Below are 15,428 nucleotides of genomic sequence, written 5' to 3' on the forward strand. Positions count from 1 at the left end.
CAGTGTAATACTTTGAAAACACTGCATTTTGAAATGGTATTTTGGATATACTGGGTTAAAAAAAATTAATTTTACTTTTTATTTTTTTAAAAAACGTAGTTTTGCTAGAAAATTTTAAATTACATGTGTGGCTTGTATTTCTATTGGACAGCATCGGCTTAGCGTTGGTAAGTTTATCTGCCACATTACTTCTGCGTACGCCTTTTGATATTAGGATACAGATAACACTTCTTTTTTATGTTAAAACTGTCTTCCTATAAAGACAGGGCTTCATTGATAATCTGTTCAAGTGCTCAGTGCAGAGCTGAACTATTCTAATTAATAGTGCTCATTAAGCTTGTGTAAACTTGTTGAATGTTCAGAACAGGAACTGCTCAATCTTTTATACTTTCAATCATACATACAGGCACTATGGATTTGGATAGGAACTTGTTTGCAACCAAATATAAAGGACAGTTCAAACCTTTGTTCCTAATTAGTCCAAATCATCCGAGACTGGCTAGAGAACCAGTATGTGTGAAATTGCTATCTGAATCCTTCTCCAAATAAAGGACTTTTCCTACGTGGAATGGATGCAGAGACAATGTCCCTTCCACTCTTTGTAAGGAGTAGAAGAGGACAGGGGCTGACTTGGTGTCGGGTGGCTCTGGCGTGTCCCCTTGCACCTCTCCAAACCCGATTTCCTGACCTGCAAAGTTCGAGGGCTATCATGCTGAATAGCCTCTCAAGTCTCTTTCAGCTCTGACATTCCGTGAGAATCTACCTCAGGAGATCTCCCACGACACAGCTTCTCTGAGGATTGGCTAACTTGCCGGAAGGCTCCCTGTGATCCGACAACCCATATGTCTCATGGAATCAGACCTACCTATTTCTTTCTAGAGAACTCTAGGCAACTGCTGCAGCCTGCCCCATGCAGTGCAAAGTTTCCAGAAAGCTGGCAAACTGCCCGGGTTTCCTCAGAAAATTGGGGCAGTGCGGAGCCAGGCAATTGTTTTTATACTTTGAGCTACTTACTTCCTTCCTGTACCCGTGGAGGGACATAGGGAGTGCCATTTGTGTACCTTGGAAGTTTTAAGATTTGCAGAGACCATCATATTGAAGGCTGAAAAATGTGTAAATGCTACCAAAAAAGCCACATTAATTACTGTCAACAAACTCAGTTTCAGGTTTCTACAGGAGAGCCTCATTCCTCAAAAGTAGAAATTACTTAAGTTGTGAGACAACTAGCTTCTCGGCTTCAAAAACAAAAACCTATCATCATAGGTTTGGTGTCCTTGATTGTTACTGAACAACTTCTATGTACCAGACCCTGTGCCAGGTATTGAAAGGAGTTCAAAAATGAACATGACAAGATCCTAAATTCACGATCCAGCCTGGGAGGGAGATGTACACACATAGCTCTAAAAGGGAACTCAGAGAAAGAACTTGTTCAGAGATCCAGTGATGTTGCAGAATCCTATTCCTGAGAGCAAGGATGAAGGTGCTCAAGTTTAACAATTCTACGGAAGTTTTTAAAAATAAAAATCCCTCAAGCCAAAAGTGCACTAAGAACAAACAGAATTGAAAGGACAGCGAGGTCACCAGGCTATCTTTGTGAGTATAGGATATACGGCTTACCTGTGATATAAAAGCTTATGTTTCTTTCCACAGATCCTACTTTATTGGAAGCCATGCAACTGTAGATTCCAGAAATTCTAGAGTCAGCCACAACCAAGGTGCTAGCCGTCTGTAAAAGAAAAGGAAGCTTTAGCTAGAGCAAAGAGCTATTTGAACATCCCTAAGATTCTTCTAAAGGTTGAAGTGATTCAGCTATTCCATTCATTCGACAAGGCTAGTACTATGCGCACGGCGGTTACCAGAAGGCTCTCCCTTTGCGGAGCCCCAGCAAGAATGGAAAAATAACAGGAAAGCAGGTCCTCAGGAGACCGGGGGCTATGACATCCGACTCGTATGAGGGTTTCAGGCTTATTTATCTCGTGCTGCTGGCGTAACAATTACAGACCTGAAGCTGAGATGCGGGACTGCACGTCCTACTCTATGAGGTGGTCAGTTCCACGTCAATGAGAGGAACAGGTGAGGCTGAGACCTTCCCTTTTGTTTGGATGACCTGAGACTATGGATGCCATTTGGTAACAGGAGGTTTCTTTGCTGTTTGCTTCTGTAATGGGCGTGTTAAGTGAGCAAGGACAGAAGAGAAAGGTTGGCCAAACCATTTCTTTTATGTACTCAAAGAATGGAGCTCTGCAGCCCCCAAGGTGCAGAAGCTCTGGAAAGCTCTCTAAGGCTGTCCTGTGTGTTTATAAATGACTTAATTTCTCAGTCTGCCAACCCCCAATCTAGAAAACGAAGACATAAACTGTGAATACAATATCGTCTCACGGAATTTTCGTGCTGCTATTTGACACGTGAACCCTTGAAGAAACACTAGTGGTCACATTTGTGTGAGCTGGAAAGCGCTTTCTAAACTGTGATGTCTCACAGAGTAATGAAACACAAATTTGTACAGCATAAAGACTCTGCTGTCTTCTTTTAAAGATAAAAATTAGTAAAATGGAATGAGTTGTTGAGAGTTTTAAAATCTAACCCAGCCTTGCAAAATTGTAATGCATCCTTTCTATGGAACAAATGAAAAAGGAAGTTAAGTTTCTAGTATTTTTTTTTTTTTTTAGTGTATCCAGTTATTTATAAATTGTTGCGGCTTATCTCCTAGAACACAAATGACTGGTCATTGGCTTTGAAATTAGAGAGGCTTGCTGATGCTTCCAGACAGAATGGAGTGTCCTAGCTGAAGTAGAATTAGGTCAAGTGACTTACAGGCTAATGTAATATATAGGTGGAAATGTGACAGTCGGCTTTCTAAGATGATGAACCCCGATTCTATAAAGGGTCCCAGCATTCTTCTGAGTTGCTAAGTAATGGGCTAATTAAGCACTTTACTTATGTTCTCATATCCCAGCCAATAAATTATTTGTCTTTAATCTACAGATCAAGAACACTGAAAAATACACTCCTCGTTTTTTCAGCCAGCAAGCTTATTGCTCCAGATTCTCTGTAATTTTCACTATAGTATAGTGTATATTACATGATGTCTCCTCTTCTGTTTCTTGGATCTGTTTAATTACATCTCCTCATATATCCTCTGTGAATTATTGAAATTACTGGAAATGAAAGTGTCTGCAATATGTGGCAATTTTCATTCAACTTAGCAGACATTTATTGAGCGTTTATGAAGGTATGGTGCAGATGTTGTAGGGGAAACAGAGATGAATGTGACACAACCCCTATTCTTAACCTTGAATAGTCCTTGGAGGATTGCTTTAAGGTGACAGATAATTTCCCTGCTTGAAGATCAAATACGTATTATTCTCTCTTTTGCAGAGAAACACTCCCATGGAGGCAAATGGCCAGTAGAGGAGATCATGAAAAGAACTCACGTGTCTCTTTCCCTATGCGAATTAATAATCTTTAGAAGAGGTGGGAAATACAAGGAAATTCTAGCCAGGATATTTCTTTTAATTACTGCACCCACCACTTAAGAGCCATGGAAGAAAATGGCAGTAATTAGAAGTGAAGCTTGTAGGTAGCAGTGTGAAAGGAAGTGTTAGCTCGTGACCGCTGGGACAATTCAGACCATCAAGTCAGACACTGACTTCTTTAGTTGGTCTCTGCAAACTTGGGCTCAGATGCTTGGAAGCGGTATGCAACAAGTTCAGACCCAGGGGACACCAATAAAGCCCCCCCCCCACCAGCTCAAGCACAGGTTTTCTTATGACGTCAGCTCTCAAATGTTTATCCTCAGGGGCCTCAGCAGAGTCTTATCTACATTCTTTGATTTGCTGCTCAGTAAATAAGTGAGAAACTCATTTCTGTTTGTCCTGAGGATGTTTGATATGAGGGACAGCTACTGCCTGAATCTGAAAGTTGCGTCTGTGTTTCTATTAAAACTATTCTGATTTCACTGGACTCAAAGCAAGTGAGCACCAGAACTGGGCTCTGTGGCAAGGGGAAGGAAATTCAGATGTGGCACATTTGCCACAGTTAAGATTTGTGCAGGCAATCGGGGGATGATTCCAATAAACTGTCGGGAGAGCTCAGAACTTCTGTATAATCAGAGAATGAAATTGAGACACCTAGAACTGAAAGGAATCCAGGCCACAGGATGCGCCATGGAGATACGAATATTTGAATCTCTTATTTTGCTTGAATGACCCCTTCCCAAACCAAGAGCTTCCCCATAGGCAAGCCTGCTCCAGAACTCACCTCTCCCAAGTTGCTATTAAAATTGGACGAGAAAATGACATCGATGGGAGTTTACATTATTCCTTTGTTTCTGGGTGCCTTTATGTAGCCCTTGCTGTGTGCCAGATGGCACGTGAGGCGATATCTAGCCTGTCGCTGGGCAGGCTAACTATGCCACTGTAGGTCAAAGGCTCATTATACTCTAAGCTGGGACTTTAATTTCCTCCTCCCTATAGCCCTGTGAGGTAGGTATATTACCCATGATCTCTACATGAAACTGCTTCTTGCCTTAAAACTCTTTAGATTGAATGGCACAGATCTATTGGTAGAGTTCCATCTAGTCTTTGAATTGAGTTCTTCCTTAAGAATACATCCTTAAATTGGCAGAGATGGGTCACATAAGCTAAAATGCTACTATGTACAGAAATACTAGTTTCTCTCTTATTATTTCACATAAGCTGCAAGCTATTTTTCAACTGATACATTGTTACAAGGTTTGAGAATATGACCGATGAATGAAAAAGTTATAATAAAAGAAGGAAATGTAAAAATAAGATGAAATTAATATCCTATGATCAACTTTATTAAAAATTATCTGATTTCTGGAGCACTTTTTTCCAGAGAATATATTTTTTAACTTAGAAACTAAAACATGTTTTCATGACAAACAAAAGATATTTATTTGATAATTGAAGTATAAACATTATAGGGTCAGAAAAAGGAGCTCAACTGTGAGTTGTGGGTGAGTGTGGTTTTTCTGCACAAGAGACAACTTCCCTTAGGACAGCAAGTCTAAACGCAGAAGTCTTCTGAGTAAAAGGGACAAATCCATTCCCCAGTGCTCGTAACCAAATACTATTGTTTCAAAGGGGGAAAAGATGAAAATAGCCTAACAGTGGGAACACCAAATATTAACTTAATACTTTAAAAGAGGAAGTGCCAAGAATTTGAGTAGTTACATGTGTTTGAAATTATCATTTAGAAGGTGCACCAAAAGAAATTCTCAAGGATGTCTGCTTGTCTTCATTCTATAATTAGTTTTCATTTGCCATAATTGTTTTTTAGCTCTGAACACAGACTTTGGGGGTGCCTTGACTTGCCCTGCCAGGACCTCAAGGATTTAGATATTAGAAATAGAGCCTTAAAGTCATTTTCTGGGTTCTTTTGTATGACCCAAGAACGCTGATGAAATCTGTCATCAGGTACTGTAAGTTGGGAAGTTATTCATACCCCTTCCTTCCTTCCCTTTCCCTACACATTAGTAATTCCCTACCACAATGAGGTTGCAACCTCATGGGTGAGAATATTTTGATGGGATGATGTGTAATTCAGCCTAATTTCCAGAACTAGTTTTAAAAGGTCTAAATATGGACCCGTGATCTTAATCTCGGGATGTTTCTAATATCGTTTCCTTTCAAGTGTGTCAGGGAGACATAAAAGTAGATATATAAAGGTCATGGAAGAATCTAAAATTAACCTCAGGTGGCACATTTGAGCCAAGTGATGGGAAAACAGAACGTGAGAATTCGAAAAACTTGAGGAGTGTGGGAAATGAGACACAAACTGTAATTCTGTCATTAGTTTTAAGGTCACTGTCATGGATCAGTCTTGTAATGGTAACCCTTCTCAAGGTAACCTCCAAACGGTTTCAATGGAAACACTGCTAAAACATTAAAATTGTCACAATTCTCCAGCCTCACAGAATGAATGCTGTAATATGTATTTCCTGAGTGTTTTTTCTAGCACCGGGTTCCCTCTACTTCCTACTCCGTAGCTACAAACCCAAGAGTCTGGCAACTCCATTAAAGAATGCTAAAACTCCGCATTTGCTATTAGCAACTCCAATTGATGACTCATTTTTCACAGATCTAGGCCAAAACTTGCCAATGAGGAAACTAAATTTTATTGTTCTCTGCACCCTTCTGAGTTAAACAAACAAACAAACAAAAAACAAAGAAAAAAAAAGGAAATCCCTAGAATCTAATGGGGGCTCCAGTGGGACCTCTATTCCCCTGATCTGTGGGGGGTGTCACTGTGTGGGCTAACTATGTGACTGTAGTTAAAACGGTCATTAGAGTCTAAGCTGGGACTTTAATATACTTCCTAAAAATGGACAGAAAAGAAAAGCAGTTTTAATTGTAAAGGAAAGGCCAGCGCAAATAATTCTGAAATAGCAAAACTCCCATCTGTCATCATCATAAATTTTTTTCCTACATACACAGAGATAAACTAATAGATGCCCAAATTGTAAAAGTGGTAAATGCTTCTAAATTTAGGCCTTGAAATGAAGAATGAGAATCTATTACTGTTACAGCTTCTAAGAGGATATGCCACAGATACATGATATACATAGATAACAACTTTGTTAAAAGTATTAAAAGTTTTTCAATGCAGACAATTATTGAACAAACAGTCTTCATTGTATACGATCACAATCAACTTGGGAACTGCATTAGGGCATACATGACAATCATGTTTATAAGAACGGGCAAATGAGGGAGGACAAGTATTATTAGCTCCATCTTTTGGAGGAGGGAGCAGGTTCAGAGAGAGGGACGGATCTGCGTGTGGTTATACAAGATAGGAAGTCGCAGAGCTTGACCCCAGGGCTCCTGGCTGCAGGTTGGTCAACATACATGCCCACTGTGTCTGGAGATCTATATTTAAAACATCTGCATAACTACAAAATTACAAGACAATAAACTTGTTTCAAGCCGTGTGGAAAAGCATCAAGGAAGTTCCTTATCTCACTCGGGTTTTGTGACTTCACTCCCTCTGTGCTTTCCAGGTAATTCTGTATGGAGTCAGGTTGCTAATTTATGGTTCAGGCTAATCCGAAACCTCGCCTGGCTTTTTCATTTTCCACTTTCTTTTCTATCGTATTTTTTGTGGCTAGGACGCCAGAATAGAATTAAAACTTACCATCGGAATTAGGCTCATAAATGTTTTTTTTAATATCCAGCAGTTAACAGTCCATCTCCCTGATATGATCAGGAGAAGGCAAAACGAATTAACACATTCAGTGGCATCTTGAAGTTTTCTAGTATATTCTGTGACAACTAACTTGCCTTCTACTGTGAGGCATTTCCTTTCTTTGAAAAGACGTACTGTCACCCAAATTAAACTTTGAAGTTCATAGAATTTCCTCTTTTCTAAGGATTTCACTGAACTGCTCTCATCCATGGTTATCCATCATGGGACGTTTCAAACTACTGTTCATTTGTATTAGAGAAAAAGAATTGTAAACCACGGGCGCCTGGGTGGCTCAGTCATTAAGCGTCTGCCTTCGGCTCAGGTCGTGATCCCAGGGTCCTGGGATAGAGCCCCACATCGGGCTCCATGCTCAGCGGGAAGCCTGCTTCTCCCTCTCCCACTCCCCCTGCTTGTGTTCCCTCTCTCGCTGTGTCTCTCTCTGTCAAATAAATAAATAAAATCTTAAAAAAAAAAAAGAATTGTAAACCACGACTGTAGTCAGAAAAACTTTTCTTAAATCCTTGACAAGTGATTGTTCATATTTTCATGGAAGTCATCACCATTTTAATTTCTGTACCTCGTTGGAAGAGCCGTGGCTTTTGGACTAGGAAGACTTTGCTTTGAGTTTCTCGTCTGCCACATTTAAGCTGTGTGGCTTTGAGTTCATCTCACCACCCCTGTTTTTATCTTTAAAAAGTAGATAACCACTCCGGCTGGCCAGAATGTTGTTGATACGAGCGTATGTCAAAAAGTTTTACAGAACGCGGAAATCAGATGTTATTTGTCGTCACTGTTCAATCCTACATGGGGAGTGGGGGGAATGATGCTATCTACTTTGTTGCCTTCAAACGCAAAAAATACAGCTGAATACACAGATAACACACGCATAACCACACTCAAGCAGACGGACCCATACTAACAAGCCACTCTGAGTCAAGATATGCATGTATAAATCGACATTTTGGCAAGGGGTTGGGAGCTTTTTACTTTTAAAGCATCACTACCCCTGGGCCTGGTAAGGGCCGATTTTAAAGTATATTTTTCCTGAATTCAACCAAAGAAAAGTCCGAGGTCCATGAGATGTGCCCAGTTCATAAGGTATCTGCTATTGCTGAGGTTCAGCGGAGCCCAGGGGAACGGCGAAGGAATGGTATGCAGGAGGGGACAGCAAAGGCCACCCACTCTAAAAAATACGGGTTCCCAAAGTTCAGGGTCCCTCAGCTGCTCTGCAAATCCACTGCCTGCACAGTTTCTACCCAGGCACTCGGGGGCAAGAGGACCAGTGCTAACAAGAAGCCCGCGAGATTTGCTGTGAGTAATAAAGTCCTTGTATCTGACCCGCAAGTAGCAGGTCTTCAACCACAAAACATAAAACTGGGACAGGCCTACCTGTTAGCCTGAAAATCGGGTACAATCTCAAGAGCCTTTGCAGTTCTTGGCATCTCTTTTAGAGAAGTTGAATCTTCCAAAATTGGTCAAAGGGTACAAAGTTTCAGTGATGCTAGATGAGTAAGTCCTAGAGATCCACTGTGCAGCGTAGTTACTTGCCCTGAACAATGCTGCGTTGTATACATTTGCTATGTGTTATCATTAATTCATTGATTCATTCACACGTTCCTACATTCAGTGGGAGGAAACTTTTGGAGGCGATGGATAAGTTTGTAGCTTTGACTGTATTGATGGTTTCGTGGGTGTATATTTATCTCCAAAGTCATCATTAAACTGTACACATTAAATTTGTACAGCTTTTTGTATGTCAATCACACCTCAATAAAAATTTTTTAATACCAAAAAGCGTACCAGCAAAGATGTGTGCTAGATGCTCATTAGGTCAGGGAACTGTGTGGTTTTTTTTGGTTAGAAGTCTTTTTTTTTTTTTTTTTTAATTGAGGTATAATTGATACATAACACTGTATTAGTTTCAAATGTAAGAAAGCATAAATGATTCAGTATTTGTATATATTGCAACACGATCACCGTAAGTACACTTAACATCTGTCATCATACATAGTTAAGCAAATTTTTTGTCTTGTGATGAGAAGTACTAAGATCCATTCTCTTAGCAAACTTTCAAATATGCAATTCAGTATGATTAACTATATTCACCATGTTGTACAATAATCCCCAGGACTTAGTTATCTTATAACTGCAACTTCGTGCCTTTTGACCCCCTTCACTTATTCTTCACAACCCTTACCCCTGCCTCTGGCAACCACCATTCTGTGCTCTGTAATCTATAAGCTTGGGGTTTGGTTTCTTTTAGATTCCACATATAAATGAGATCATACGGTATTTGTCTTTTCTTTGCCTGACTTCTTACTCTTAGCTTAGTGCCCTCAAAGTCCATCCATGTCACAAATGGCAAGATCTCATTCTTTCTTGTGGCTGAGTCATATTCCATTGTGTATATACATACCATACATTCTTCATTCATTCATTCATTCGATGGGCACTCAAGTTGCTTCCATATCTCGGTTATTATAAATAGTACTGCTATGAACAGGAGGGTGCAGATATTTTTGAGTGTTTTTGTTTTTTTCTTTCTTTGTTTTCCACCCAGAAGTGGAATTGCTAGATTATAGGGTGGTTCTATTTTTAGTTTTTTGAGAAACCTCCAAAAACCTCCATGTTTTTCATAATAGCTGTATAAATTTACAACCCACCAATAGTGCACAAAGATTCCCTTTTCTCCACATCCTCAGCCATACTCATTATTTCTTGTCTTTTTGATAATGGCCATTCTAACAGGTGTCAGGCGATAGCTCCTTGTGCTTTTGATTTGTATTTCTTAGGTCAGGGAATCCTGATATACTCTAATGTGTTTGCATACCCTGACTTAGGCTTTGCCTTTATGAAGACAGAGGGAAAACAATCTATTTTGTGAGATGGCAGTATTCCATTTTAGACCTAAGTCTTGTACTAGCTTTTGCTTATTGACTACCTACTTTATGTATGTCAGAGATACTCAGTCCTAGGTATGTGCTACAATCTCCCAGGGAACTTTTATCAACCCCAGGCTCTACTCCAGAGATTCAAATGTAAGAATAATTGGTGGAGTATTCTGATATTCAGCCAGGGTTGAAAGCCGTTGGTATGTGAGAGGCCGCTCTGCCTCTTGCATTAGGACCTAGTACTCATGCCTTTGGAACTGGTGGGCCACTGGAGAACAGAGTTTAAGCAGTCTCAGGGTGTCTCTCCACAAAGACATATCTCTGATCTTGTCTTCTCTCTGAACTTTTGTTGTGAGCATTTGAATTACTTCTGGTTCTAGTAAACCCAGAACTGGAAGCCAAGTGTGTGTTTTTAAAATAAATATCCCAGGGGCACCTGGGTGGCTCAGTTGGCTAAGCATCTGACTTTGGCTCAGGTCATGATCTTGGGGTCCTGGGATCAAGTCTGCTTCTCTCTCTCCTTCTCTCTTTACCCCTCCCCCTACTTGTGCTCTCGCTCACTCTCAAATAAATAAAATCTTGAAAATAAAGTAAAATAAATATGCCAGTGCTTATTTTTGCAGACAATACCTTATTCTTTCCTTCTATTATTGCCGTGCGCTGAGTGATGCTCTCAATCCTGTTTCCTATGTTGCTGTCGGGATCCAGGATTAGGGACTCTTCATTATTGGAGCAAAAGTCATACCTATTTTTTAAAAAAAGCAAGTCATCACTATATTGCTTTGTAGCATGGTCCAGCCCATGGTGACAGGTGAAATAAAAATCACTGGTTAAGTCCTGAGATAACAAAGATAACAAAACACATTTTCCTCTTTTCCTTAGATTTTTCCCCCCATATTCATCCCCACAACTTAAAAATAGAAAATATATTTTGCTTGCTCTGAAAGCAACCCACACCAGTATATCTCCATACATCCTTCCTGTTCTAAATATTAAATACTAAGTAAAAATGCAAAAATTAGGAAATTTAATATCTAGATTTTAATCAGTTCCTAGTGGAGGAAACATGCAAACACAGGGGGGAAAAAAGAAGTTATGTTAATGAATGGAAACCTCAAGGAAATAATAGCATTTCACATCTATAAAAGGTTGGTTTTAATCAGAATATTCCATTATACAGCTAATTTTTTCCAGGGCTATTAAGTGTATATGGAAACACACAGCATGAAGCAGTTATTAAATTCTATTTCTTTCCAAGTTTTGGAGTATCATGAGAAGCTCTTTAACTGCTCAGACCTCAAAGTGTTTAATTATAAAATGATCTCTTCTGTTTCTAAAAGTCCATGAGATCTCTTATTATATGAAACTAGCTAGTAGAGTACCATTTTAAAGAGAGAAGTTAGCATGTTCTCTCAAATACACGTTCTTATCAGCAAGCTTCTGTTTTCATATGGCTTATTACTCAGATTTTGGTGGAAATAGTTATTAATCTCAACACTCACAAAACTGCTCCCAGACTCCTGAATGTTCTGGTTTTTAGTGGAATCCTTTTTGCTTCCAAAGCTCCAATGACTATACTGAAGAAAGCCCAGCTTCCTTGTCCAACAGTCAAGGCCATTCATAGTCCATTCCCTACCTAGAATTTGTGGTGAGCAGAGAACCTACAGGGCTCTAATTTGTACTTGTCGTGGGCAGATTATGGGGATTTTCAAGCCAAGAGGAATTTCACAGCCCAATTTCCAGAGAGAATGAGTGGTTGATCTTAGGTAGCCAAGGCGGCCATCATTTACATCAGATGACAGGGAGAGAATAAGCTGAGGAAGCAGGTAGGATAGATGGGATTGTGAAGACCAGGAAAATGTCCTGTGATTATCCCTCTATGGTCCTTGAGCTAGAAGGGACTCCAGACTGTTAAACCACTGAGTCTTCCTGGGTGGTGTCCTCTCCTGCCCTGTCATGTCTGCCCCCAGAGCTTTCCCCATGTTCTAAGTGGCCCCACTGGACCAGCAGCTCCAGGGGACCACATCTACTGTACACTCTGTCCTCACATCACAGCAAGGGCCGAGCGTGTCATTGGCACGCTATGAACACCTGTTAATATACACACAGGCATGGGGGACTGATACGCTGTTTCTAGCAAGAGCTTTCATTTGTTTTCATTGTTCATTATTTTCAAACATCTTGGTAATCACAGCCCTAGTGTAATAAAGCCCCATATACCCATCACCCAGATTTAACAGTGATCCAGATTTTGCCACAGTTGTTTTGTCTATCCTTATTTCTTTCCATCTTTTTCTTTTGTGAAGTATTTTAAAGCAAATCTCAGGTGTCATTTCAGCCCTACATACTTCAGTGCATATTCCTAAAAGAATGCACATTTTCTAAGATAACAACAAGGCCATTATTACACCTAACTGTACCCACTCCATATACCAGATTTCCCCAAATGTTGGCAAAATGTCTCTCTTTTACAGTTAGATGATAAGATTTTAAATAAGAAAGAATAATAAGGACAGGCCATTCCTTAAGGAATTTATGCAATTTCTACTAGATATTCTTTATAGTCATCGGGTAAAATAAGTGAATGTTTTAACTGTTACTGATTAGTAGAGGAAAATGAACCCAAGAGAAATTATATACTTTCTCCTTTACTTGAAACACTGTAATGCTATAGTTTTGAAATCCTGTCATTCTGCAATTTTTCGTTGTCTGTTCTCTGGACTGTTACAGCCATGCCCTGAACCGCCTTTTGACCTCAGGTCCTTCACACACGCTCAGGACACATATGAGTACAGCCAACGCACGTATGCCTTACATGTAGATGGGGTTTCTTACACACGTGCACACCTGTATTGGACACGTGCGTGTGTACTTGGCATTGTGCCGTCAAACAGCTGATATTCTCTTGTATCTGGAAAAGAAGCTTTTAATTTCATTCTTTTCCCCCCAAAGAAGTGAAAAAGATAAACGGATGCCTCAGACAGAGATCTTAATTGCATACTCTTGATCTTCAGGAAAGGCAAAGAAATATGTTCGAGTACAGCGAGTCTAGGCATTTCCCAAGGGAAGTGCAGTCTGCTGCCCAAGTTCACGCGGGGCTGTCAACCTCTGACCCCTACCCCTGCCCCCAGAGGCGGCTGCTGGCAGCACAAGCCCTATGGAAACTATAGGCTAGACTCACGGCAAGGTCCTCCCAGTGCAAAGGACAGATTTTGTGGCCATTTTCTAATTTGGGGACTGGTTTTTTGTTTTTGTTTTTTTCTTTTTCCTTCTTTGTAATTGGAACCATAAAAATAGAATGTCATTTAGGAGCCTGACTATATAACAGCACTTGAAAAGAGATTTTAGGGGGAGGGGAATTTGCCTAAGCCTTAAGAATACATCAAGCTCTTAAGGAAGTAGATTGTGCCATGTTTGAAGATGCAAAGATAATCACTGTGCTGGGAACCGTCTTGAGGGGGGAGGAAGCCGAACAACAAGAGGAAAGCAGCGTTCACTCCTGATTTCGCACAGGAAGCCCACAGCACCTCCTGCCAAAGGGAGATAAGAAAGCTCCCAGGCACTATTCTGGACAAGGCCACTGTTATCAGCTTCAGCTCCACACGGTCCTCTCCAAGCTCCAAGCCTCTGTCCCTCGCCTAATGAGCTTTCGGACTCCTACCTCCATTTGCATACAGCACGACAAATACAATAGCACCGAGGTATTTATAACCATTGAGACGCAAAAAATTTCCGGGGTAAGGGTGTACTCCATGTCATCTCATCAATTGCGGAGTTGAAACAAATTAGTTTGGGACTAGAGATTGATAATAAATAAGTTAAAACAAAACAGCCAAGTATATATCCAACACATGGAGCTGAGACCTTACGTGTGACATGTCAGTCTGTCTAACTCCAGGTAGGAGCCGTCTGTGGGGCTCTCCCACCTGGTCTAAGTAACCAGGCGGCGGCTTTCCACACCTAATGGGAAAACATCACCCTCCGTTGATGTAGGTGACATTACAGACCTGCACGCTTTGGGTTGATTTTTCCTGTAGTCGTGATGGATTTGCCCTAGTCCCTTCACAGTCGTAAATATTTGTCTCCTCTGTGACCAAAGACAGATGAAGGCAGTCTGGGGCCACAGACAAAGGCAAAGCCAACACTGAGGTCAAACCCACAATCTCAACTGCCAGTCCTAACAGGCAAGCTAACCAGCCATGGGCTAGAATAATTGTAATCTACACCATGCAATATTATACTCTATTATAATAAGGGTATTTTCTACATGCTAAGCACAGTGCTATGTGATTCATATACTCTATCTCATTAATCCACACAACAACCTAAAAAGTAGTTTCTATCATCCCCCCTTTAAGGGATGGGGAAATTGAAGATTAGAGAGGTTAAGTAAATTACCCAAGGTTAAACAGCTAATAAATGGCAGAGGCAGAATTTGTTATCAGTGCTAGCTCATTCCAGAATCTGTGCACTTAACCCTTACCCCACATGCAACATAACATCCATGTCGTATCCTCACATACCGAGAGATTATTATACTTCAGTGGTTCTTTGTATGTAGGAAGAAAAGGCTTCTCCAACATTCACTACCCCAATTCTATTACTGCACTGGGGATTTAATGTTTTTTTGTTTTTTTTGTTTTTGTTTTTGTTTGTTTGTTTGTTTTAAAGATTTTATTTATTTATTTGAGAGAGAGAGAATAAGACAAAGCACATGAGAGGGGGGAGGGTCAGAGGACGAAGCAGACTCCCCGCCGAGCAGGGAGCCCGATGCGGGACTCGATTCCGGGACTCCAGGATCATGACCTGAGCTGAAGGCAGTCGCTTAACCAACTGAGCCACCTAGGCACCCTTTTTTTTTTTTTTTTAAGACCTTTCTGCAATAAAGCTTCCTTCCAAAATATGGCAAACAACTCTTATCACACACCAAAATGTGTTAAGCGCTCAAAGTGTGCACACTGCAGAATTACAGTTTAAATTAGGGCTCCCTTTGTCATCCCAGTCCCTGAACCCAGTTCCCACTCACCTTCATAAATCCTTTGGATCGCCTTTACAGGAAATGCCAGGCAGAGTGCACCCAAAGGTACCCTTTGGTGTTCACCTGTGTTTTTCTTAGTGCTGGCTTTGAACAATTCTGATTTTCAGACTCTGTTCATTCCTCCTGCCTTCCTGTCCCCTCCCCCTACCTCAAATGCAGAGCTCACACTTTCTTTTCTTTAGAAGGTAGATGGTTGCATCTGGTGGAATCAGAAGGAAGCATCCAGCTGGGTGAGCTTTAGCCATTGATGGTTAGTATCTGTGTATTCTTTGAAGTGGCCTTCTCAG

General features: G+C 40.6%; 1 protein-coding gene across 5 annotated transcripts in view; it reads right to left on the reverse strand.

Moving 5' to 3' along the window:
- FLT1 (fms related receptor tyrosine kinase 1) overlaps positions 1-15,428 on the reverse strand; it is a 173,547-nt gene that overhangs the window by 81,193 nt on the left and 76,926 nt on the right. For 4 of the 5 annotated variants that reach the window (XM_081814774.1, XM_081814773.1, XM_081814776.1 and 1 more), the window contains 2 exons: positions 10,734-10,848; positions 1,618-1,726 (listed from right to left, as the gene is read on the reverse strand). In XM_081814774.1, the coding sequence (XP_081670900.1) occupies positions 1,618-1,726; positions 10,734-10,848 (224 nt within the window). The remainder of the gene's footprint in view (positions 1-1,617; positions 1,727-10,733; positions 10,849-15,428) is intronic. The other variant, XM_081814777.1, reaches the window with a different exon arrangement.

Source organism: Leptonychotes weddellii, chromosome 3, assembly GCF_054177405.1.
Source record: "Leptonychotes weddellii isolate Sample4059 chromosome 3, ASM5417740v2, whole genome shotgun sequence".
In the NCBI taxonomy this organism is placed as follows: domain Eukaryota; kingdom Metazoa; phylum Chordata; class Mammalia; order Carnivora; family Phocidae; genus Leptonychotes; species Leptonychotes weddellii.